This window comes from Muscardinus avellanarius (genome assembly GCF_963383645.1).
Source record: "Muscardinus avellanarius genome assembly, chromosome: 16".
NCBI lineage: Eukaryota > Metazoa > Chordata > Mammalia > Rodentia > Gliridae > Muscardinus > Muscardinus avellanarius.
In genome coordinates this window covers 56,244,643-56,270,571 of record NC_137802.1, presented here as the reverse complement: position 1 = coordinate 56,270,571, position 25,929 = coordinate 56,244,643, and the positions used below count along the sequence as shown (strand labels likewise).

General features: G+C 40.1%; 1 protein-coding gene across 3 annotated transcripts in view; it reads left to right on the top strand.

Annotated features, from left to right (window-relative positions):
• The window catches only part of CDC27 (cell division cycle 27), a gene marked incomplete at both ends in the record, with an annotated part of 58,315 nt that overhangs the window by 16,506 nt on the left and 15,880 nt on the right, over positions 1-25,929 (top strand). Inside the window, 7 exons of one of the 3 annotated variants that reach the window (XM_080712725.1) lie at positions 4,993-5,090; positions 6,675-6,829; positions 6,933-7,144; positions 9,468-9,582; positions 15,103-15,236; positions 22,034-22,133; positions 25,546-25,753. In XM_080712725.1, coding sequence (XP_080568851.1) covers positions 4,993-5,090; positions 6,675-6,829; positions 6,933-7,144; positions 9,468-9,582; positions 15,103-15,236; positions 22,034-22,133; positions 25,546-25,753 — 1,022 coding nt within the window. Of the gene's footprint in view, positions 1-4,992; positions 5,091-6,674; positions 6,830-6,932; positions 7,145-9,467; positions 9,583-15,102; positions 15,237-22,033; positions 22,134-25,333; positions 25,754-25,929 lie in introns of those variants that run through there. The other 2 variants (XM_080712726.1, XM_080712727.1) reach the window with 2 other exon arrangements.

Below are 25,929 nucleotides of genomic sequence, written 5' to 3'. Positions count from 1 at the left end.
TTCCTGGACTCAGAAAACAATCAATCTTGAGAAGCAGGGAAAAAAAATAGATTATGATTTGTACTAAAAGAGAAGAGAAGGAAGAAGAAGAGAAGAGAAGCATTGAATTGAAAGGCTAGAGAAGCATGAGTTAGGGATCTGTTGATGGTTTGCTGAAAGGCAGTAAAAATGAAGAGGAAGCCTAAACCCGGAGATAAGATGAAAGGACAGGAAGCGAGGCTGGACGTGCTGGGCACACGCCTTACGATCCCAACACTTGGCAGGCCGAAACCTGAAGACTACTGCTCCCAGGCCGACGTAGGTAGTTTAGACCTTGTTTCAAAGTAAAAATGACTGGGGATATGGCTCACAGGTAGAATGCAGTCAGGCAGGTGAAGTCCAGCTTTGGTACTGTCTGTGCACTTAACCTAATAGTGGTGTCCTTAAAACACACGCAGAAATTAGGAAAAAGAACAAATTTGAGGAAAAGATAAATTCCGTTTTTGGACATATGGAGCTTTAAATAAGGAAGTAAACTTAGATGGAACTGCCCAAAAGGCAGAGAAAATATAAGTTTGAAGTCAAGAAAGTAGATTTAGGTGTCATCTTTATGGAAAGGATTCTCACCAGAGGAGATCTTATAAAGGAGACTAAAGACAGGAAATGTCTTTTTTTCTGAATTTCAAGAAAAAAATATAGAAGTAGTCATAGAACTGTTTGAAGCTTAGGATAACATTGAGATTTCCCTATATTTTCCTTTTCCTAGCTTTATATTACAAGAATCGTATTGATTTACCACTTTTTTTTTTTCAGGTCTGGGGTCTGGGGATGGAACCCAGGGGCATTCGACCTCTGAGCTACATCCCCTGCTCTATTTTTTTATTCTTTATTTTGAAACAGGGTCTCACTAAGTTGCGAGGTGCCTCACTTAGTAGCTGAGGTTGTCTGTGAACTGCCATCCTCCTGTCCAGCCTCCCGAATGCTGGGATTAAAAGCCTGTGCCACCACGCCCGGCTTGATTCACCATTTCAACCCTCTTTCTGAGAATAGCTGTGATTTCTTTTCTTTGTTTCCCTTTTTTTTTCTTTTTTCTTTTCATGGTGCTGAGGATTGAACTGAAGGCCATTCTACCTCCGAGGTACACTCCCAGCCCTATTTATTGTTTTTTATTTTGAGGCAGTCTAAGTTGTTTGATGGGAAGGCTTCAAACCTGTAATCCTTCTGTTTTAGCCTCCCAAATACTGGGATTATAGGCATGTGCCATCATGCCTGGTTTATTTCCTATATGTAAGTTACTTCTCTATCCCTAGATGATGATTAAGTCATTCTGTGACAGTTTTTTTTTTTTCTTTAAAAAATTTCATCATCTAAACTGGGCATGTTGGTGCATGCTTGTAATCCCAGCATTTGGGACGCTGAGACCAGAGGATCGCGGTTCGCAGACAGCCTCAGCTACTTAGGCCATTTTCAACTCCATGAAACCCTGTTTCAAAAATAAAAAGACTAGCAGGACATGGTGGCACATGCTTGTAATCCCTGTGCTTGGGAAGCAGAGACAGGAGGATTGCACAGGTTCGAAGCCAGCCTTGCTGGCTTAAGAGACCCTGTTTCCAAATAAAAAAATATAAAATAGGTCTGCTAGTGTAGCCTGGAGGTAGAAGGGTTCCATCCTCAGTACCACCAAAAAAATAAAATAAAATAAAAAGACTAAAAATTAGGGCTGGGGATGTAGCTTAGAGATACAACATCTCTGTGTTCCATCCCCAGTACTGGGAAAAAAGAAAAAATAAAAATTTCATCATCTAGCCAGGTATGGTGACACACTCTTGTAATCCCAGTACTTGGGAGGCTGAGACAGGAGGATCACAGGGTTACAGCCAGCCTCAATTACTTAATGAGACCCTCTGCAATGTAGTGAGACCCTGTTTCAAAATAAAGAATAAAAAGTAGGGCTGGGGTATATCTCAGAGATAGAATTCCCCTGGGTTCCATCTGTAGTACTTCAAAAGAAATTTCATCTGAATGATCATAGGTATGGACTTTGATAAAACTTATATACATTTACCAAGTTTGCCTCCCCTTCCTGCTTCCCTTTATGTCCATGTGGATTTTTCTTTTGTTTTGATTTTTTTGTGGTACTGAAGATTGAACTCAGGGATATTCTAATTCTGAGCTACCTCTGCCACCCTTTTTTTTTTTTTTTTTTTTGGTGGTGGTGGTGGTGGTGGTGGTGGTGGTGGTGGTACTGGGGTTCCTGGAAGCCCTTCTACCTCCGGGCTACACTCCCAGACCTATTTTATACTTTTTTATTTTTGGAAACAGGGTCTCTTAAGCCAGCATGGCTGGCTTCAAACCTGTGCGATCCTCCTGTCTCTGCCTCCCAAGCACAGGGATTTTACAAGCATGCGCCACCATGCCTGGCTTGAATCTCTTAATTGTATATCATATGGTTCTTTATAAAACCTTGAGATTTCAGAAGACTTATTGTATCTTAATATTTATTTTTGCGGTACTAGGGATGAACCCAGAGGCACTCTACCTCCGAGCTATACCCCCAGCTCTATTTTTCTATTCTTTATTTTGAAAGAGGATCTCACTGAGTTGCAAAGGGCCTCACTAAGTAGTTAAGGCTGTCCACGAACCATAATTCCCTTTCTCAGCCTCCCAAATGCTGGGATTACAAGCATGCACCACAACAGGCTTCTTAAAATTTTTTTACATGTGATTCTAGAGCATTTGCAATTCAGGCCAGGTTATGAGCATTTTTTATTTGAAACTTCCAATAAAGCCAGGCAGTGTGGTGCACAATTGTAATCCTAGTACTTGGGAAGCTGAGATAGGAGGATCATGCAGGTTCAAAGCCAGCCTCAGCTACTTACTGAGGCCCTCAGCAACTTAGTGAAACCCTGTTTCCAAATAAAATATAAAATAGGTCTGGGAGTGTAGCCCAGAGGTGGTAGTTTCATTTCAGGAGTTCCACCAAAAAAAAAAAAAAAAGAAGAGGAGCCAGGCGTGGTGGTGCACACTTATAATCCCAGCATTTGGGAGACTGAGACAGGAAGATTGTGATTTGTGGGCAGCCTCAGCTACTTAGTGAGGCTCTTTGCAACTCATTGAGATCCTGTTTCAAAATAAAGAATAAAAAATAAGGCTGGAGGTGTAGCTTAGAGGTAGAATGCCCCTGGGATCCATCATCAGTACTGAAAAAAAAAAAGGAAGAAAAAGGTTTAAATGAATCTCACTACCACCCCTTTCCACCCTCCTGCTTAAAAGCTCAGGAGGCAGCAGTACCATTCTGTTAATTCCCAGATTGTCCCAAGTGTATATGTTCCCAAGGTTATTGAATAGATTCCAAATATAATAAACCTTTAAACACCTGATTAAGCCGGGCGTGGTGGCGCACGCTTGTAATCCCTGCACTTGGGAGGCAGAGACAGGAGGATCGCGCAGGTTCAAAGCCAGCCACGCGCGCTGGTTTAGGAGACCCTGTTTCCAAATAAAAATATAAAAATAGGTCTGGGAGTGTAGCCTGGAGGTAGAAGGGCTTCCAGGAACCCCAGTACCACCAAAAATAAATAAATAAACAAACACCTGATTAGAAAAAATATGAATTTTTGTTTACATTAAAAGCCACCACCTCCCCTGTTTTGTTAAAAAAATCAAATAATTAAACATGTTTTATTTATTTATTTATTTACTTATTTACTTAGTTGTGTGTGTGTGGTATTGCTGATGGAACCCAGAGGCATTCTACCTCTAAACTCCACCCCCAGTCTATTTTTTATTCTTTATTTTTAAACAGGGTCTCACTGAGTTGCAGAGGGCCTCACTAAGTAGCTGAGGCTGTCTGCGAACCGCGATCCTTTGGTCTCAGCCTCCAAAATGCTGAGATTACAAGCATGCACCACCACACCCGGCGCAAACATGTTTTGTTTGTTTGTTTGTTTGTTTTGTGGTACTGGAGGTAGAACCCAGGGGTTTTTCTACCTCCGGGCTTTACTCTCAGACCTTTTTATACTATATTTGGAAACAGGATCTCACTAAGTTGCTGAGAGCCTCACTAAGTAGCTGAGGCTGGCTTTGAACCTGTCCGATCCTCCTATCTCAGCCTCCTAGGTGCTGGGATTACAAGCATGCACCACTATGCCCAGCTAATATGTTATATTTAAAACAGATCACTTTCAGAATTACCACTGGGATGTTAAATCAAAAATTAAGAATAAATTGAAACATTTAGATTTTTTCCGTATATCCCTTAGTAACTATAGTGTCTGCCAAGAATTTAAAAGTAATGGTAATATTCAAGAAAGCAATCCGAATTTATCTTGTTAGTATTTATTTCAATTCATGTTCTTTTTGCTTCACCCAACTTTTAACTTGAAACTTCCTAAATAATAGAGATACATGGTAAGAAGGAGAAATTGACAACTTAGGTGTCAAGAAGAGTGCTCTTGCCAGGCGTGGTGGCGCACACTTGTAATCACAGCATTTGGGAGGCTAAGACAGGAGGACCTGGGTTCACGGATAGCCTCAGCTACTTAGTGAGGCCCTCTGCAACTCAGTGAGACCCTGTTTCAAAATAAAGAATGAAAAATAGGGCTGGGAATGTAGCTCAGAGGTCAAATGCCCCTGGGTTTCATTCCCAGACCCACAAAAGAAAAAGAAAAAAAAGAGAGTGCTCTTTTTCCTGGCATGGTGGCATACTCTTGTAATCCCAGCATTGTAGAGGCCGAGACAATAGGATCACGATTTGTGGACAGCCTCAGTTTCTTAGTGAGGCCCTTCACAACTTAGTGAGACCTTGTTTCAAAATAAAAAGACTAAGAAATAGGACTGGCGGTATAGCTCAGAAGTAGAATGCCCCTGGGTTCCATCGCCGGTACTGCAGAAAAAAGAAAGAAAGAAGAGTGCTCTCAGAACTTAAATAAGGTTTACTTAATTTTGTATACCAAAAGTTTTCTTCATAATAAATATTTAGGGTTTTATAACTTTTTTATTCTATTCTCTCCACAGCAAGACAGATCGGCTTGCCAAAGGATCAGAATGTTACCAAAAGAGCCTTAGTTTAAATCCTTTCCTCTGGTCTCCCTTTGAATCATTATGTGAAATAGGTAGGTTTGTGAAAGTGGCTGGGGACAGAGAGGAGGCATGTCCCATTTTCGCGCGCACACACGCGTGCGCGCGCGCTCTCTCTCGCGCGCGCTCTCTCTCTCTCTCTCTCTCTCTCTCTCTCTCTCTCTCTCTCTCTCTCTCTCTCCTTTTTGTGTGGAGGGTATTTTTGTCTGCAAAAAAAAAAAAAAAATACTTTGCAAAGCCAGGGGCTGTGGAAATTGAAGTAAGTTAGGATCAAAGGAGTCATATGACCTTTCATTGCTGCACAGATTAAATCCACTCATCTCTTCTTAGCCAGCCTACCTTAAATATCTCCTGTCCTCTACAATGTGTTGTATTGTGTGGCTAGCACTAGCCAAAATTACTTTCTGCATAAAAAATCAGTAGAACTTCTAAAGAAGTCAGTAGCTGGGTGTGTGGATAACGTTTGTAATTCCAGTACATGGGAGGCTAAGACAGGAAGATGGCAGACTCATGACCAGCCTCAGCTACTTAGTGAGCCCCTTTGTACTTGGTGGACCCTGTTTTAAAATAAAGAACAGCCAGGCAAGGTGGCGCACACTTGTAATCCCAGCATTCAGGAGGCTGAGACTGGAGGATTGAGGTTTGCAGACAGCCTCAGCTACTTAGTGAGGCCCTCCACAATTTAGTGAGACCCTTTCTCAAAATAAAGAATAAAAATAGGGCAGCGGTGTAGCTCGGAGGTCGAATGCCTCTGAGTTCCATCCCCAGACCCACAACACAAAAAATAAAGAATAAAACATAGGGCTGGGTATAGCTTGGAGGTAGAATGCCCCTGTTTTTAATTCCCAGTAATACAAAATTAAATAAATAATAAAGATAACAATAGAGTACCCATATCAGAAACCATTAAATGAATGAAGCCTGGGCAATGTGGAGAACATCTAAGGATATATACTCTAGGTTACACAAAGGACCATGTTAAGACATGTGTCTTATATGCACAGAAGCGCTTCAGTCTGCTGCAATATCTACTGAGTTTCAACTTTCCAACATCAACTTCTACCTTGAGAAATATGAGAGTTTTCTGCTTTAAACATTTAAATCTGCATTTTCCTCTGTGTGTGTGTGTGTGTGTGTGTGTGTGTGTGTGTGTGTGTGTGTGTGTTAGTCACTAGGAATCAAACTCAGAGGTATTCTACCTCCAAACTACACTAACAGCCCAATTTTATTTTTTACTTGAAAACAAGGGTTGCTTGTAAAACAACTAGGTTGCTGAGAGCTTTGCCAAGTTGCCTATGCTGTCTTTGAACCTGCAATCCTCCTGTCTCAGCCTCCCAAGTATTGGGATTACAGGCGTGTACCACCACCCCCTGGCTTTCTGTGATTTGTTAAGCTTCATACTAGTATCCTTGCAGTTTAGCATATTTCCTAAATTTACATCTTTATCTTAGGGGTTAACTTCCATGGTAAGTTAATAAGGTTTTGGGGAGATCAATTTGATTAGCAGAAATGGACAGGAGATTTTTAAAACTGGACTAAACTAGATTTCTACTTAGTTATACATACTTAAATTTTTTTTCCTCAGACAAACATTTTTTTGTTGTTTTTGGTTTTCACAGGTGAAAAGCCAGATCCTGACCAAACATTTAAGTTAACATCGCTGCAGAACTTTAGCAACTGTCTGCCCAACTCTTGTACAACACTAATCTCTAATCATAGTTTATCTCACAGACAGCCCGAGACAGTTCTTACAGAAACACCCCAGGACACAATTGTAAGTGTATCTCTTCTAATGTTCAAAATATTATGAACGCTAATAAGAATGATCTGAACTAAATAATGTGTCAAAGTGACATGGTAGAAATTTTCTGTTTCAGGAATTAAACAGACTGAACTTAGAATCTTCCAATTCAAAGTACTCCTTGAATACAGATTCCTCAGTGTCTTATATTGATTCAGCTGTAATTTCACCTGATACTGTCCCTCTTGGAACAGGAACTTCCATATTATCTAAGCAGGTTCAAAATAAACCAAAAACTGGTCGAAGTTTATTAGGAGGACCAGCTGCTCTTAGCCCACTAACCCCAAGGTAAGTAAAACAAAAGATACTTTTTATTTATTTTTGTGGTACTGGAGATGGAACTTAGAGTCATTCTTCTACCTCCAGCTACAACACCAACCCCCACCCTTTTTTTTCTTGTGGGTCTGGGACTGGAGCCCAGGGGCAGTCCCTGCTACATCCCCCATCCTGTTTTTTATTCTTTATTTTTGAAACAGTATCTCACTAAGTTGCAGAGGGCCTAAGTAGCTGAGGCTGTCTGGGATTACAAACATGCTTCACCATGCCCAGCCCCCCAGCCCTTTTTTTGATTTTTGTTTTTAAATAGTGTTACTAGGTTGCTGAGAGTCTGCTAAATTGCTGAGGCTGGTCTTGAACCTGTAGTCTACCCATCTCAGCTTCCCAAGTCCTGGAATTATAGTCCTGCATCACTACAGCCAGCAGGTTCAAAAGATACTTTAAAATGTATTATGTTGAGCCAGGCATGGTGGTGCATGCTTGTAATTCCAGCATTCGGGAGGCTGAGACCGGAGGATTGTGGTTCGTGGTTAACCTAAGCTACTTAGCGAGGTTAACTCAGTGAGACCCTGTTTCAAAATAAAGAATAAAAAATAGGGCAGGGAGTATAGCTCCGAGGTCGAATGCCCCTGGGTTCCTTCCCCAGACCTGCCCCCCCAAAAAAAATGTATTATGTTGATTCCGGGCTTGGTATGGCACACGCTTGTAATCCCCGCACTTGGGAGGCGGAGACGGGAGGAACGTGCAGGTTCGTAGCCAGCCTCACTGGCTTAAGAAACCCTATTTCCAAATTTTATAATATAAAAATAGGTCTGGGAGTGTAGCCTGGATGTAGAAGGGCATCAGGAACCCCAGTACCACCAAAAAAAAAAAAAAATGTAGCCGGGCATGGTGGCACACGCTTGTAATCCCTGCTCTTGGGAGGCTGAGACAGGAGGATCACACAGGTTCGAAGCGAGCCTCAGTTACTTAGTGAGGCTCTCAGCAACTTAGTGAGACCGTTTCCAAATAAAATATAAAATGGGTCTGGGAGTATAGCCCTGAAGTAGAAAGCCTCTGGAGTCCACCTCCAGTACCACACACACACACACACACACAAAAGTATTATGTTGTTTAGCAATCTTATAACAATTCATATTATTAATAATGATTAATGATATGCTAATATATTATTAATATGAATAGAAACTTCAAATGACTGTGGAAGTAAAAGCCTTGTTTTCACAAAATGAAATAAAAGCACGTGATACACATATATATATATATATATATATTTTTTTTTTTTTTTTTTTTTTTTTTTTTTTTGTGGTACTGGGGTTTCTGGATACCCTTCTACCTCCGGGCTACACTCCCAGACACCTATATTTTTTATATTTTTATTTGGAAACAGGGTTCTTTAAGCCAGCGCGGCTGGCTTTGAACCTGCACAATCCTCCTGTCTCCGCCTCCCAAGCGTGGGGATTACAAGTGTGCTCCACCATGCCCGGCTGAAATTTTTAATGTTAAATATTGGAGGATAGTTTTGCTTGTGGTGCTGGGAATCAAACCCAGGGTCCTGCTAGGCAGGTGTTCTACCACTCAGTTATACTTACTGGAGAAATATTTCAAACTCTTAAATATGTCTTAATTAGCTATGTGCATTAAAAGGTAACATCAGCAAATAGAGTGAATCCCTTGAAATACTGATATGCTTATGGTATAATCATAGAAACACTGATTATTAAGGTACTCTCTTCTAAAACATAAAATGGGATTAACATCAGTGTGAAATATTTTGTCAAAATTATTAGAAGTATGTGTATATATAAATAAAGGAACCATCCCAGAGGATAAATATCCATAAATTATAAAAAAATTAAATGCATGAATGGAGTCTCAGGGCCAGGGCACTACTAAAATAGCATTTCTGAGATTATAGTGTCTCTAGAATTTTATAATTATGCCAGTAATTATTAGGTAATTATTCAGTGATTTCTAGAGGAATTGTCTTCATAATTGTATCTAAGACCCATAGATTCCAAGAATTTGAAGTAATTCAATCTTTTTTATCTTAACCTTTATTTTAAAAGATTGCTCTAAACCAAAGCTGCTCTTTATTTCTTACAAATCTTCTGAGATCAGTAGTTCTTGCTCAATTTAGTTTCTTGTTTGATTTTTTTTTTTATGACTTTAGTTACGGTGGGTGGAACGTTAGTCAACAGTCATAGCTTAGACCCTCGTTGCCCCCAAGACTGATTTGCCATTCTCTTCCTTTTAGACCTTCTAATTTAAGTATACTGCTGCTTTATATATGCCTTGATGACTTTTTGACACCTTGATTTCAACCTCTTCTCAGTTTTGGGATTTTGCCATTAGAAACCCCAAGTCCTGGAGACGGATCCTATTTACAAAACTACACTAATACTCCTTCTGTAATTGACGTGCCATCCACCGGAGCCCCTACAAAAAAGGTATTTTTTCATATAAAACACAAATTTGGTATTGATTGCAGAAATTGATTTAAAAATTCCAATCTGTTAAGGTAAATTCATAGAGAATCCAACTTTATAATTGCTCTTACTTCAGTCATTGATCCAAATGTAAGCAGATGTCATCATCACTGCCCTAGCTTCCGTTATATTGGACACATAGGTGGTGGCTCTTTTTGCCAAGTAAAATTATAACTCACAGGTCTTGTTTATTCAGCATATAGCTAAATAAATGTATTCATAGTTACGGTTTTAGCTTCCTTCTCTTTTTAATTTATTTTTTATGTATTTTTATTTTCTGGCGGTACTGGGGTTCCTGGAAACCCTTCTACCTCCGGGCTGTACTCCCAGACCTATTTTATATTTTTATTTGGAAACAGGGTCTCTTAAGACAGCGAGGCTGGCTTCGCGATCCTCCTGTTTTCGCCTCCCAAGTCCGGGGATTACAAACCTGTGCCACCACGCCCAGCTTTTAGCTTCCTTCTTAAAAACAACATCAAATTGTTTCTATTACTTTGAGTAACAAATTATGCCTGCCATAGTTTTTCCCACTGCTGTGTGTATATTTGTTGTTTTGTTGTGGGGGGGTTGTTTTTTGTTAGTTTGTTTTTTGCAGTGCTGGGATCAATCAAACCCAAGGCTTCCCACATGCTAGCTAAGCGCTCTTTTTTCTTTTTTCTTTTTGCAGTACTGGGGATGAAACTGAGGGACATTCTACCTCTGAGCTACACCCACAGCCCTATTTTTTTATTCTTTATTTTGAAACAGGGTCTCACTGAGTTGCAAAGGGCCTCATTAAGTAGCTGAGGGTGGCCTCAAGCCACAATGTCAGCCTTCTAAATGATGGGATGACAAGCATGTGCCACCACGCCTGACTCAAGCCAAGCACTCTTGAGCTACAATCCCAGCCCATGATTTTTATTTTTATTTATTTACCTATTTATCTACTTATTTATTGAAGTACTGGGGATGGAACCTAGGGGCATTCCACCTTTGAGCTATACCCCCAGCCCTATTTTTTTATTCTTTATTTTGAAACAGGATCTCACTGAGTTGCAAAAGGCCTCACCAAGTAGCTGAGGCTGTTTGGGAACCACTCTCCTCCTGTCTCAACCTCCCAAATGCTTGGGATTACAAGCGTGCACCATCATACTAATTTGTGAATAACAAATATAGCCCTTTTTCCTTCCTAGAAACGTACTCTACTCCTAGACATACTGAGTATACAAAAAATTTATAATAGCTCTATAGTAAACCAGGCATGGTGGTATAGACCTATAATCCTAGTCCTTGGGAAGCTGAGACAGGAGGATCACAGGTTTGCTGCCACTTTCAGCAACTTAGTGAGACCCTTTGCAACTTCGTGAAACCCTGTTTCAAAATACAAAATAGGAATAAAAAATAGGGCGGGGGCTGTAGCTCAGAGGCAGAATGCCCCTGGGGTCAACTGCCAGTACCACACACACACAGAAAAAGCCCCCTAGCCTGGCATTGTGGTACCTGCTTGTAATTCCAGCATTCCTTAGGAGACCTAAGGAATTCAGTTTGGGGACAGCCTCAGCTACTTAGCAAGGTCCTTTGCAACTCAGTGATGAGATCCTGTTTCAAAAATAAAAAGAATAGGGCTAGGGTGTAGCTTGGTGGTACAATGCCCCTGGGCATTGAGTAGATAGGAACTGCAAAGTAGTTTATATATGCATTATTTATTTATTTATTTATTTATTTATTTTTGTGATACTGGGAGGGTGGAACCCAGGGGCTTTCTACCTCCGGGCTACACCTCAACCCTATTCTATAATTTATTTGGAAACAAGGTCTCTTCGAACCTGTGCGATCCTCCTCTGTCAGCCTCCCAAGTGCTGGGATTACAAGCGTGCACCACCACACCTGGCTATTATGCATTGTTTTAAGCCTGATTTTTTTTTAAGTTGAGAAGTATCTACAAGTGTGTTGTTATGAGAGCCAAGTATAATTGTGGAAATTAGTTTATTATATTCGTGAGGAAGGCACAATGCCATGTGAAGTAGTTCAAAAGCAGACGAGCCACATAGCAACTGAAAGTGCTTGAATGTAAAGTCCATGTACTCTCATTTTTTTCTGCATCACTGCCCTTCTTACTCATTACAGAACATTACCAGAAAATGCATAGATGTCAATAGAAAGTATCAGGGCGAGTGAATGCAGTACATAGTTCTTTGATGAATAAGGAAGGAACAGAACTGACTTTTAAGTGTGTCCCTGGGTTGAATATAGAGGTCTTAATTTAGGGAAGAAGGAGAAAAGATGAAGTTTGATTCTCAGGTGGTGGTAGATTATGTGAAAATATTCAGTGTATAGCAATATAAAGGAAAGAATATATCTGGTGATAGAAATAATAAATGTTCCAATTTTTAAATTGTCTAATTTAAAAATTTTAAAACAAAGCCAAGTGTAATGGCATACCCCTATAATCCCAGTACTTGGGAGGCTGAGACAGGAAAATTGCAGGTTTGAGAGCCATCTCAACAACATAGAGACTTTCAACAACCTAGCAAGACCCTCTTTCCAAACAAAAAAATAAAAAGGCCTGGGGGTGTAGCTTAGAGGTAGATTACTACTGAGTTCAATCCCCAGTACCACAAAAAAAAAAATTTGTGAAACAAAGAGACTAATAAATAAAGTGGGAAGACAAATACTCAGAAAGGAGAGAGTGACCAATAATAACTGAATCCAGGAAAAAACAAAATAAGGCCTTCATAGCTGGTAAGAAAGCAGCAAGTATTTGTAGTTTACGTTTTGAGACTTATGTACAGGATATTAAGATTACAGTAGATTTTAAAGAAAACTATCTGGTTAAAAAATTCATTGAAGCCAGGTATGGTGGCACATGCCAATAATCCTAGTACTTAGGAAGCTGAATCAGGAGGATCGCAGGTTCAGGGAGTCTCAGCAAGTACTGAGACTTTGATCAACTTAAATATAAATAAAATTCACTTCTCACAAATGGTGACCTCCTGGCCGGAGGGGACAGGTACATACCCCCTGCCATGGTTCTTGGACAGGCTGGGACACTGGGATCCTGGTGCAGGCGAGGGCCTGGTTGCACCTGCCTGGCCACAGGAACTCAGCCAGGACGCTCTCATAGTGCTTTTCTTTCTTTTTTTTTTTTTTTTTTTTTTTTTTTGTAGTACTGGGGATGGAACCCAGGGACTTTCTCTCTCCAAGCTACACCCCCAGCCCGATATTTTAGTATTTTTATTTATTTATTTTATATATATATATTATATATATATAATGTTTTTTGGTGGTGGTGGGGTTTTTTGTTTTGTTTTGTTTGGGTGCTACTGGGGATGGAACCCTTCTACCTCTGGGCTACACTCCCAGACCTATTTTTCATATTTTATTTGGAAACTGGGTCTCTTAAGCCAGCGAAGCTGGCTTCGAACCTGCATGATCCTCCTGTTTCCGCCTCCCAAGCATGGGGATTACAAGCGTGCGCCACCATGCCCAGCTTAGTCTTTTATTTTTGAAACAGGGTCTCACTGAGTTTCGAAGGGTCTTACTAAGGCCTGCATGAACCACAGTCCTCTGGTCTCCATCTCCCAAATGTTGGGATTACAAATAGGTGCCACCGTGCCCGGCCCCTTTTTGAGAACGTAACTTGAAACACTACAGAGCTATAAACCTATTAAGAGTGCATCCACACCAGGCAAGGTGGCACACGCTTGTAATCTCAGTACATGGGGGAGCTGACACGGGAGGATCACAAGGTTCGAAGCCAGCCTCAGCTACTTAGTGAGGCTCTCAGCAACTTAGACCCTGTTTCCAAATAAAACAAGTCTGGGAGTATAGCCCAGCGAGAGAAAGCCCCTAGGTTCCACCCCCAATGCCACAAAAAAAAAGTATATCCACAGATGCTGTACAGTTTTATATACATTCACAATGTACTTTTGCTGCCTTCTAGACAATTTATTTTGCAACACAGAACAACATTACTGTAAATAACTGTACAGTAATTTGGAAACAGGGTCTCACTAAGTTGCTGAGAGCCTCACTCAGTAGCTGAGGCTGGCTTTGAACCTGGGCAATCTCAGCCTCCCAAGCGCTGTACTGTAAATAACTTATGTACTGTAACAACATCACTTTCAGTTATATGTAAATAAATTTTAAAAAGAAATTAAAATAGGGCTGGGGCGGGTATAGTTTGGAAGTAGAAAGCCTATGGGTTAAACCCCTAACAACAATAACAAAAATGTTAATATTATAGATCGCTTTATAAAGAAATTAAGTAGTAGCTAGGTGTGATAGCACACTTGTAATCACAGCATTTGGGAGGCTGAGACAAGGGGATAGCGGTTCGTGGCCAGCCTCAGCTACTTACTGAGGCCCTCCACAACTTAGTAAGACCTTGTTTCTAAATAAAGGAAAATAAATTAGGCATGGGGGTGTAGCTCGGAAGGAGACTGCCCCTTGGGTTCAAACCCCAGGACTGCAAAAAAAAAAAAAAAAAGAACAGTGTCCTTAAAATTTTGAATTTTTATTTATTTATTTATTTATTTATTTATTTATTTATTTATTTATTTTTTGCGGATCTGGGGATGGGACCCAGGGGCATTCCACCTATGAGCTACACCCCCAGCTCATTTTATTTTTTTAATCATCTGATTAAAAAGACTCCTAAAGCCGGGCGTGGTGGCACACTCTTATAATCCCAGCACTTGGGAAGCTGAGATCGGAGGATTGCCCAGGTTCGAAGCCAGCCTCAGCTACTGAGTGTGTCTCTCAGCAACTTAGTGAGACCCTGTTTCCAAATAAAGTATAAAATAGGTCTGGGAGTATAGCCCGGAGGTGGAAAAGCCCCTGGGTTCCAATTAAAAAAAAAAAAAAACTGCTAAAGTCCTATAGAACTATTTTACTATGTGATAAAGGAAGTGTATAAACTCTTGCTGTTACAATTTAGTAGCTATCTTAAAAAATTTTAGCAATGACCCCCAAATAGAGAAGATATGTAATAAATGGAAGATGATTACAATGAGATTAAAAGAATGTCTTCTGGGATTTTGAGCCTTTGCTTTGAAACCAGTGTGAAAGAAATAAGGATAAGAGAAGTAAAACACTTAGAGAGCCGGACGTGGTGGCAGACACTTTTAATTCCAGTACTTGGGAGGCTGAGTCAGGAGGATCGCAGTTTACGGACAGCCTCAGCTACTTAGTGAGGCACTCCACAACTTACTGAGACCCTGTTTCAAAAATAAAGAATACAAAATAGGGCTGGGGGTATAGCTCAGAGGTAGAATGCCCATGGGTTCAATCTCCAGTAACGCAAAAAAAAATTTTTAAACACTTAAATGTTAAAATTGGGAAGTAGGCTAATGTTCATACTTATTTATCAATAACAATTATATTAATAGTTTGTGTTTTATGATAATGATATATTATGAAATTTTTCATTGTGAAAATGTAGATGGGAGCATCCTGTTGTCTTTTATCATTTACAGTGCAATCTATGACCACAAACACTAGACTTTTTGTGTTTTACAGTCTGTTGCCAGAATGGGCCAAACTGGAACAAAGTCTGTCTTCTCGCAGAGTGGAAATAGTCGAGAGGTCACTCCAATTCTTGTTGCACAGACACAAAGTTCTGGCCCACAAACAAGGTATTTACTGTGGTGTCATCAGTTCACATTGTTAAGTTTTTCTTGCTGTAAGATAGTTCTTTTCATTTATTGAGTTTAGACAAGTATTGACTCTCAAAAATATCTCAAGTTAGAGCCAGGTTTGGTGGCACATACTTGTAATCCAAGCATTCGGGAGGCTGAGACAGGAGGATTGTGGTTCCCGGACAGCCTCAGCTACTTAGTGAGGTCCTTTGCAGCTCAGTGAGACACTGTTTTGAAATAAAGAATAAAAAAAAAAAAAAAAAGCTAGGCGTGGTGGCGCGCTCTTGTAATCCCCACACTTGGAAGGCAAGACAGGAGGATTGCGCAGGTTCGAAGCCAGCCTCTCTGGCTTAAGAGACTGTTTCCAAATAAAATATAAAATAGGTCTGGGAGTGTATCCCAGAGGTAGAAGGGTTCCATCCCCAGTACCACCAAAAAAAAAAAATTTTTTTTAACACTACTGGGCATTCTACCTCTGAGCTACACCTCCAGCCCTATTTTTTATCCTTTATTTTGGAACAGGGTTTCACTGAATTGCAAAGGACCTCACTGTTATAAATTTTTAATATATAAAATTTGAAAGTCGGGCATGGTGGCGCACACTTGTAATCCCAGTATTTGGGAGGCTGAGACCAGAGGATCGCGGTTCATGGACAGCTTCAGGTGTTAAGTGAGGCCCTCTGTAACTTAGTGAGACCCTGTTTCAAAATAAAGAATAAAAAAAATAGGGCAGGCAGTGTAGCTCAGAGGTCAAATGCCCCTGGGTTCCATCCTGCAAAAAAGAAAGAAATTTATTGAAAAGACTAATTTTTTTAATGTAGTTTATAATGCAAATAAGACAGTAGTTAGTTTAAATAGAGGAACATTGTAAGGGCCAAGTATGTGCTAGTCCTAGAGAATATATAAACTTAGAACAAAACAGATATACTAACTATAATAAGCATCAGCGATTAATAACTTTGTATTTGAAATCTAAAATTTTCTGAATGATAGCATAACACTCAATAAGTTTAAGATTTTGGAATAGTAAAGGTTTTAGATTTTAGAATTATTGGTGCTCTACTGGTTTATTATGCAATATTTCAAAATCCAAAAAAAGCCTGAAATCTGAAACACTTCTGGTTCCCAACATTCAGATAATAGATACTCAATATCATAAACTGCATGGCTTAAAACAATAGAGATTGTTCTTCTCCCACTTTTTTTTTCCCCCCTGTGGTCCATATCGCTGCAATCTCTCCCAGTGTTAAAGCCTCTCAGTTTGGAATCAAGGTGTTGGCAGTGCCATTCTGCCTCTGAAGTCTGTAGTGAGGACCCTTCCATGCCACTTCCAGCTTCTGATACCCCAGGCGATCCTTGGCTTACAACAGCATAACTCAGTATCTCTTTTTGTCTAAACATGACCATCTTCCCTATGAGTCTCTGTATCCAGATTTCCTTCTTATAGGAACACTATCCTACTAGATTGGGACCCACCTTAGTGACCTCATTGTAACTTTATTCTGTCTATTTTCTTAGGGCTTTTTTCCAAATAAACTATTTCCAAATAAAGTTAAATTTATAGATCTGAGGGTAAGGACATCAACATATCTTTTCAGGAGGCCCAATTCAATATTGCATTATTAGTAGTTCATTGCTTTATTATCAGTTTTCTTCTTAGAGGTGTCATTAAGGTTTATACTACACATTTAAACTTATCAAAATATACCTTAAAAAAAAAAATCAAAGCCGGGTGTGGTGGTGCACGCTTGTAATCCCAGCATTAGGGAGGCTGAGACCAGAGGATCGCGGTTTGCGGACAGCCTCAGCCACTTAGTGAGGCCCTCTGCAACTTAGTAAGACCCTGTTTCAAAATAAAGAATAAAAAAATAGGGCAGGGGGTGTAGCTCAGAGGTCAAATGCCCCTGGTTCCATCCCCAGGCCCGCAAAAAAAAAAAAAAATATATATATATATATATATATATATATCAGTTCAAGCCAGGCATGGTGGCCCATGCTTGTAATCCCAGCATTTGGGAGGCTGAAGCATGGGGATCCGGGTTCATGAACAGCCTCAGCTAATTAGTAAGGCCCTTTGCAACTCAGACCCTGTTTCAAAATTAAAAAATAGGGCTGGGGGGTGTAGTTCAGGGGTATATTTCATATACGATATAAAGCTTTATAGCAAGACGGGCATAGTGGCACATGCTTGTAATCCCAGTACTTGGGAGGTGAGATAGGAGGATCACATGTTCACCGCAAGCCTCAGCTACTTAGTGAAGCCCTCAAAATTTAGACTCTGTTTCAAAGTAAAGAATAAAAATTGGGCCTGGGGTGCAGTTTGGAGGGAGAATACCTCTGGGTTCAATCCCCAGGACCACATAAACAAACAAACAAAAAAAAACCTTATAGCAGTTTATTTTCAAGTTCTTTCAGTCTTTATGGGACTGTTATAGCAATATTTTACTTTTGTTTGTTTTTTATGGTACTGGGGATTGAACCCAAGGGTATTGTACATCTGAGCTATAACATCCCCTGTCTAATTTTATTATTTTTAAATAGGGTTTCACTAAGTTGCAGCGGACCTTGTGTTGGTGAGGCTGGCCATGAATCTTCCATTCTCCTGTCTCAGCCTCCCAAGTACTGAATTGTGAGCATGTGCCACCGCACCTGGCTAATTATTTTACTTCTGTATCTAATAAAAAACTTCACAAAGCACAAAGCATTGTGTTTGTTTCTCTTTTTTTGCTGTACTGAGGGTGGAACCCAAGGACGTTCTACCTCTGAGCTACACTCCCAGCCCTGTTTTTAATTCTTTATTTTGATACAGGGCCTCACTAAGTAGATGGGGCTGGCTGCAAACCTGTGATCCTTCTGCCTCAGCCTCCCAAGTCTTGGGATTACAAGTATGCACCACCACGCCCAGCGTGTTTATTTCTTTAAGAGGGGTGGCGGGAGTGTGTGTGTGTGTATCTGGGGATGGAACTCAGAGGCATTCTACCTCCAAGCTACACCCCCAGCCCCATTTTTTATTTAGAAACAGGGTCTCACTGAGTTGCAAAGGGCCTCACTAAGTAGCTGAGGCTGTACTCGAACCCCGATCCTCCTCTCAGCCTTGTACATCCCAGTACTTAAAGAGGCTAACAAAAGAAGATGGCAGGTTTACAGCCAGCCTCAGCAACTTTAGGCCCTTCAGAAACTTTCTGAGACCCTATTTCAGAACTAAAAATAAAGGGCTGAGGGTATAACTCAGAGGTTGAATGCCCCTTGGTTCAAGCCCCAGTGTTTGCATCCCCAAGAAAGACGCAAATCAGGGCCAGACAAACGAACAGCCCTCTAGGGTAAGTTCTTTGGGAAGGTCCCAACACAGATCTGTGTATTCCTCATAGAAGCAAAGCACATTATTCTCCCAGTGCATCAGTATATTTACTGACTAGGAATTTCAGCTAAGCTTAGATGTTCAAAGTTTTTTTTAATGGGGATTTAATTATGTAGGCATAATTTGGAAAATTATTGAGCACATGACTGATTCAGTCCAGCCACCCTGCCCTTGTTGGAGAAGGTCAGGATAATGTGACCTAGCTTAAAGTTTCAACTGTAATCACATGGTGGGTCTTTGCATCATAGCTGGCCCCATTATTTTTCTACATAAAGTATCCTCCAAAACTTATTTTTATAAAAATTTCAAGGCATTTTTTGTTAATTACCAGAACATATTTTATTTAAAAAATAGAAAATAAGCCAACCACAGTGGCACATGCCTATAATTCAGTACTTGAGTGACAGACAGGAGGATCACAGGTTCAAGGCCAGTGTGTGGTAATTTAGCAAATGTGTTTCAAAGTAAAAAATAAAATAAGAGCTGCTGGTGTAGCTCAGAGGTAGAATGGCCCTGTGTTAAATCCCTAGTACCACATACACACAAAAAACCTAGAGAATAGTAATGCTATATTTATTTAGGGTTTTTTTGTTGTTGTTTGGTTGGTTTTTTGTTTGTTTTTTTGTTTTTGGCAGGTCTGGGGATGGAACCTGGGGGCGTCTGACCACCAAGCTACATCCCCTGCCCTATTTTTTTTATTCTTTATTTTGAAACCGGGTCTCACTAAGTTGCGGAGGGCCTAAGTAGCTGAGGCTGTCTGCAAACCGTGACCCTCCACTCTCACCCTCCCGAATGCTGGGATTACAAGCGTGCGCCACCATGCCCAGGTCAGTAATGTTATTTAAACAAACTACTAAAAAATTAAAACTGGCAGATGGTGATACATGCCTAATTTCACACCTTGGCGGTCTGATTCTATAGTATGCTGCTTATATTGTCAAACTCCTAGTTAACCAAATGGAAATTATAAGAATTTATATGTTGATTATGTCATATAAAACAAATAAATATACTCCTCTTTTTTTTATACTTAGTATTCTTATTTTTCTGGGGCCTCATATTTGGTGGTTCTTTCTCTTTTCCTATGTACTTACCTTCCTGCTTTTGGAGATAACAGAACCCTAACCTGAGTCGGAGATAATGTGGGATTGAACCCAGGGGCATTCTGTCTCTGAAATACACCCTCAGCCCAATTTTTAAATTTTTTTTTTTTTTATTTTGAAGCCAGGTGTGGTGGGCGCACGCTTGTAATCCCAACGCTTGGGAGGCTGAGACAAGAGGATCGCACAGGTTCAAAGCCAGCCTCAGCTACTTAGTGAAGTTCTCAGCAACTTAGTGAGACCCTGTTTCCAAATAAAATATAAAGTAGGGCTGGGGTGTAGCCTGGAGGTAGAAAGCCCCTGAGTTCCAACCCCAATACCACAAAAAATATATATATTTTTTGAAACAGTCTCACAAAGTTGTCAAAACTGGTCTTGAACCTGCAGTCTTTCTGTCTCAGCCTTCCAAGTATTTGGATTAAAGGCGTGGTCCACCACACCCGAATCCTAACAAAATTGTTTTTGTTTGTTAGACCTACGCCTCCTGCCCTATTTTTTATTCTTTATTTTGAAACAGGGTCTCACTAAGTTGCAGAGGGCCTCACTAAGTAGCTCTTTGTTTGTAAATAAACAAGTAAAATAGGACTGAAGTTGTAGCTCAGAGGTATAATGCCCCTAGGTTCAATCCCTAGTACCATAGACAAACAAATAAGCATTTGTCAACACAAATGTTCTTACTTGCCTTAATCCCTGCTTTGGCGCTCAATATTCTGAAAGGATTAAGTAGAGCCCTGCACGTGCATGCTTTAGTCACTGGTCAGCATTTTATTTATTTATTTATTTATTTATTTATTTATTTATTTATTTATTTATTTGCGGTACTGGAGATGGAACCTCTGAGCTACACCCCTAGCCCTATTTTATTCTTTATTTTGAAACAAGGTCTCACTAAGTTGTGGAAGTCCTAAGTAGTTGAGGCTGGCCACGAACCTGCTATTCTCCTGTCTCAGCCTCCCAAGTCCTGCTTGCTTTATAAAAATGGAATTTATGGTCAGGCATGGTGGCCCATGCTTCTGATCCCAGTACTTGGGAGGCTCAGAAGAATTGCCAGTTTTAGCTGGGCGTGGTGGCGCACGCTTGTAATCCCCGCGCTTGGGAGGCGGAGACAGGAGGATTGCACGGGTTCTAAACCAGCCGCGAGCGCTGGCTTAGGAGACCCTGTTTCCAAATAAAAATTTAAAAATAGTCTGAGAGTGTAGCCCGGAGGTAGAAGGGCTTCCAGGAACCCCAGTACCACCAAAAAAAAAAAAAAAAGAAGAAGAAGAAGAAGAAGAAGAATTTGCCAGTTTTGAGGCCAGCCTCAGTTGCTTAGGCCTTTGCAACTTAGTGAGACCCATTTCCAAGTAAAGAATAAAAAATAGGACTGGAAACGTAGCTCGGAGGTAGAATGCCCTTCAATCTTCAGCACAAAAACAACAAAAATAAGAAAAGAGATTATAGCATAGATCTTCACTATATTTGAACTTGGTCATTGAACTTAAAACAATCCATGAAAAAATTCTGGATGAATAAATGACAAGCATATACATTAGCCAATTATCTATTTTTTATTATTAATTTTGAAACAGGCTCACTAAATTGTGGAGGGTCTAAGTAGCTGAGGCTGGCTGCAAACCTGAGATCCTGTCTCAGCTTCCTAAGTACTTGGATTATAAGTGTGTACCACCACGTCCAGCTTTTATGCTATAATCTTTACCATTTTATACTTATATGAATAGTTTTTCAAATACTGAATTTTAGCTGGGTATGGTGATGCACGATTGTGATCCCAGCATTTGGGAGGCTGAGACAGAAGGATCCAGGTTCACAGACAGCCTCAGCTACTTAATGAAACCCTTTGCAACTCGGTAAGACCGTTTCAAAATTTTTAAAAATTGGGCTAAGGGTGTAGCTCGGAGATAGAATGCCCCTGGGTTTCATTCCTAGTACCATAAAAAAAATAAAATAAAAAATGCTGAGTTTTCAGCTAGTCTTGGTGATGCATGCCTGTAATCCTGCTACTTAGCAGGATGATTGATACAGGATGATCACAGGTTCAAAGCCAGCTTTAGTAACTTAGCGGGACTCTCAACAACCTATAGAGACCCTGATTCAAAATTTAAAAAAAAAAAAAAATAGGGCTGCAGGTGTAGCTTGAGGTTGGATTCAATTTCTAGCACTATAAAAAACTAGTGTTAATGCTGAGTTTTCATAGAGAAACCAAAAAGGGACTGACCAAACTCATCAACTTCAGTGTACTTCTATGATAGATGGATATTTTTAATATGACTGAATAGAAACAATAGTTAATAGTCATAAACTGAGTTAAAATGTCTTCTTTTATAATTTTGTTTTAGTACAACACCTCAGGTATTGAGCCCCACCATTACATCTCCCCCAAATGCACTGCCTCGAAGAAGTTCACGACTTTTTACTAGTGACAGCTCTACAACCAAGGTAATTTAAAGCTTTCTTAATGCTTTCCCTGCTGCAGTATCTGTTCACTGATAACTTCATCTATATAGAGACTACTTAGAATTTTTTAATTATTTTTAATTTGGAGAACTGCCTCTATTTTTTGTGAATTATCTTGGTCCTTTGTTAAATATATAACATTCTTGGAATGACAAAATTTAGCAAAACACATCTCATCAAAAAAGAAATCAGGCTGGGGAGCATGCATTATTAAAGCATAGCACAAGATTTTTTTTTTTTTTTTTTTGTATGTTTGTGTATAAGGATCAACTTAGGAGCATTCTACCTCTGAACTGCACCTCCAGCCCTATTTTATTTTTATTATGAAACAGGGTCTCACTAGGTTGATGAGAGTCTCACTACTTGCTGAGGCTGGCCTTGAGCCTGAGATTCTCCTTTCTCAGCCTCCCAAGTACTGGGATCACAGGCATGCATCACTATACCCAGCTCACAAAAGGATTTCTTTGTGACAGAGTAGTTCTGTATCCTGAACATAGTTTTTAATGATACAAATCCATCTGCATCATTAAATTACACAGAACTGTGTGCGTGTATTCACACACATACACATGTGCTAAAATAATTCAGATAGCTGAAGCCAGGTGTGGTGGCATGCACTCGTAATCCCAGCATTTGGGAGGCTGAGACGGGATGATCCAGGTTCATGGCCCACCTCAGCTACTTAGGCCCTCTGCAACTTAGTAAAACCCTGTTTCAAAATAAAGAATTAGAAAGCCGGGCTGGGGGTGTAACTTGTAGGTAAATACGCCCATGGGTTCAATTTCTAGCACCACAGAGAAAAAAAAAAAAAGAATTCAGATAGGTGTGTGTGTGTGTGTGTGTGTGTGTGTGTGTGTGTGTGTGTTACTAAGGGTGGAACCCAGGGGCTTTCTACCTCCAGGCTATACTCCCAGACCTATTTTATACTTTATTTGGAAACAGGGTCTCACTAAGTTGCTGAGAGCCTCAGAAGTAGCTGAGGCTGGTTTAGAACCTGTGCGATCCTCCTGTCTCAGCCTCCCAAGCATTGTGGCACACACTTATAATCCCAACACTTGGGAGGCTGAGACAGAAGAATTCTGTGTTCACGGCCAGCCTCAGCAACTTAGGCCCTGCAACTTAGTGAGACCCAGTTTCAAAATAAATAATAAAATAGGGCTGAGGGTATAGCTCAGAGGTAGAATGTCCCAGGGTTCAGTATCCAGCAAAAAAATAAATAAAAAGTTCAGATAAAAACTGAGAAATCTAAATGAGGCCTGCAGTTCAATTCATAGTGCTATATTTCAATTTGCTGGATATAATATTATAGTTATGTCACATTATAGTTACCTCTTACAGGAGAAAGAGGAAAGGGAAATTCTTCATATTTTCTTTGGATTTTCTTACAAGTTGAAATTACTTCAAAATTAAAAGTATAAGCCAAGGTGGGTGTGGTGAAGCCAGGTATAGTAGCATGCACTTATAATCCCAGCATTTGGGAGGCTGAGACAGGAGGATAGAGGTTTGTAGACAGTCTCGGCTACAAAGGCCCTGTGCAACTCAGTGAGACCCTGTTTCAAAATAAAGAATGGAAAATAGGTCTGTGGGTATAGTTCAGCGGTAGAATGTTCCTTGGTTCCATCCCCAGTTCCACAAAAAAGAAAAAAGAAAAAAAAAAGAATAAGCCAGGTGCAGTGGCACACACCTTAGTACTTGGAAAGCAGAGACAGGAGGAATCCAGATTCAAGACAGCCTTGGTAACTTACCAAGACATTGTTTCAAAATAAAGGGCCAGGGATGTAGCTCAGAAGTAAAATGACTCTAGATTCAATCCCCAGTACCTGTCCTCATAAAGTTTTTTTTTTTTTTAAAAAGAGGTCATTATTATGCCTTTCATAAATTTTCTTGATTCACTGGCATATATTATGAATAATATTTAACTGTAATTATCCAAATTAAAACTTTTATGACATTAATTACAATGCTCTATAATTAGATAGTATTGCATTTTATTCTTTTCCTTTTTTTATTTTTTTTATTGTGTGGTACTGGGGATGGAACTCAGGGACATTCCACCTCCAAGAGACACCCCCAGCCCTATTTTTAATTTTGAAACAGGGTCTCACTGAGTTGCACAGGGCCTCACTAAGTAGCTGAGGCTGTCTACTATCTTCCTGTCTCAGCCTCCCCAAATGCTGGGATTACTAGCATGTGCCACCACGCCTGGCGATTCTTTTTTTTTTTTTTTTTTTTTGGTGGTACTGGGGTTCCTGGAAACCCTTCTACCTCCGGTCTACACTCCAGACCTTTTTTATATTTTTATTTGAAAACAGGGTCTCTTAAGCAGGCACAGCTGCCTGGCTTTGAGCCTGCATGATCCTCCTGTCTCCGCCTCCCAAGCGTGGTGATTACAAGGGTGCGCCACCACACCCGGCCTCTTATTTTCTTATCATGAAAATGTGTTGGGCATAGTGGCACACGCTTGTAATCTCTGTGCTTGGGAGGCTGAGACAGGATGATCACACAGGTTCGAAGCCAGCTTCATCTACGTAGTAAGGCTCTCAGAAACTTAGTGTGACCCTGGTTCCAAATAAAATAAAAATACATGTGAGAGCATAGCCCAGAGGCAGAAAACCTCTGTGTTCCACCCCCCGTACCACCAAAAATTTTAAAAAAATTAAAAATAATGAAAATGTTGTGTACTTTGAGAAAAGAGCAATACTTAATGCAGTTCTCACTATTAGTGCAATTTATGTTCAGAACTGTTGCATTTAAGCTGGGCTAGGTGGCACACAGTTGTGATCCCAGTACTTGGGAGGCTGAGACAGGAGGATCTCACAGGTTCAAAGCCAGCCTCAGCTACTTTGTGAGACTCTCAGCAACTTAGACCCTGTTTCCAAATAAAGTATAAAATAGGTCTGGGAGTATAGCCCGGAGATAGAAAGCCCCTGGGTTCCACCCCCATTACCACCAAAAGAAATAAAATGAAATATAAAATAGGATAGGTCTGGGAGTATAGCCTAGAGGAAGAAAGCCTCTGGGTTCCACCCCAAGTACCACCAAAAAAAGAAATAAAGAATGAAAAATTGGACTGACCACTGAGCATGGTTGGCGCACGCTTGTAATCCCAGCATTCAGGAGGCTGACACCAGATGATCGTGGTTTGTGAACAGCCTAAGCTACTTAGTGAGGCCCTCTGCAGCTCAGTGAGACCCTGTTTCAAAATAAAGAATAAAAATAGGTTGGGGGTGTAGCTCAGAGGTAGAATGCCCCCGGGTTCCATCTCTAGTACTGGAAAAAAAAAAAAAGAATTAAGATTATGTGTTTATTTTATATCTAATACTTAAGGAACAATTGAGGGAGAAGTCTAAAATACATGAGTATAACAAGTGTGGAATTTTACCCCCTTTTACAGGAGAATAGCAAAAAATTAAAAATGAAGTTTCCACCTAAAATTCCAAATAGAAAAACAAAAAGTAAAACTAATAAAGGAGGAATAACTCAACCTAATATAAATGATAGTCTGGAAATTACAAAATTGGACTCTTCCATCATTTCAGAAGGGAAAATATCCACAATCACACCTCAGATCCAGGCTTTTAATCTACAAAAAGCAGCAGCAGGTCTGTTTTAAATGCTTAATATCTTCTTTGAATTTTATTTTATTTTTATGCACTTATTTCAAGTAACGTTCTTTATGTTCATTACAATGCTTTTATTGTTTCGAGATAGGTGAACTTTTTAATGTGTTACTTTATAATTAGCCTTTCTAAAAAGCCAGTTGTATTGTTTTTCTGTT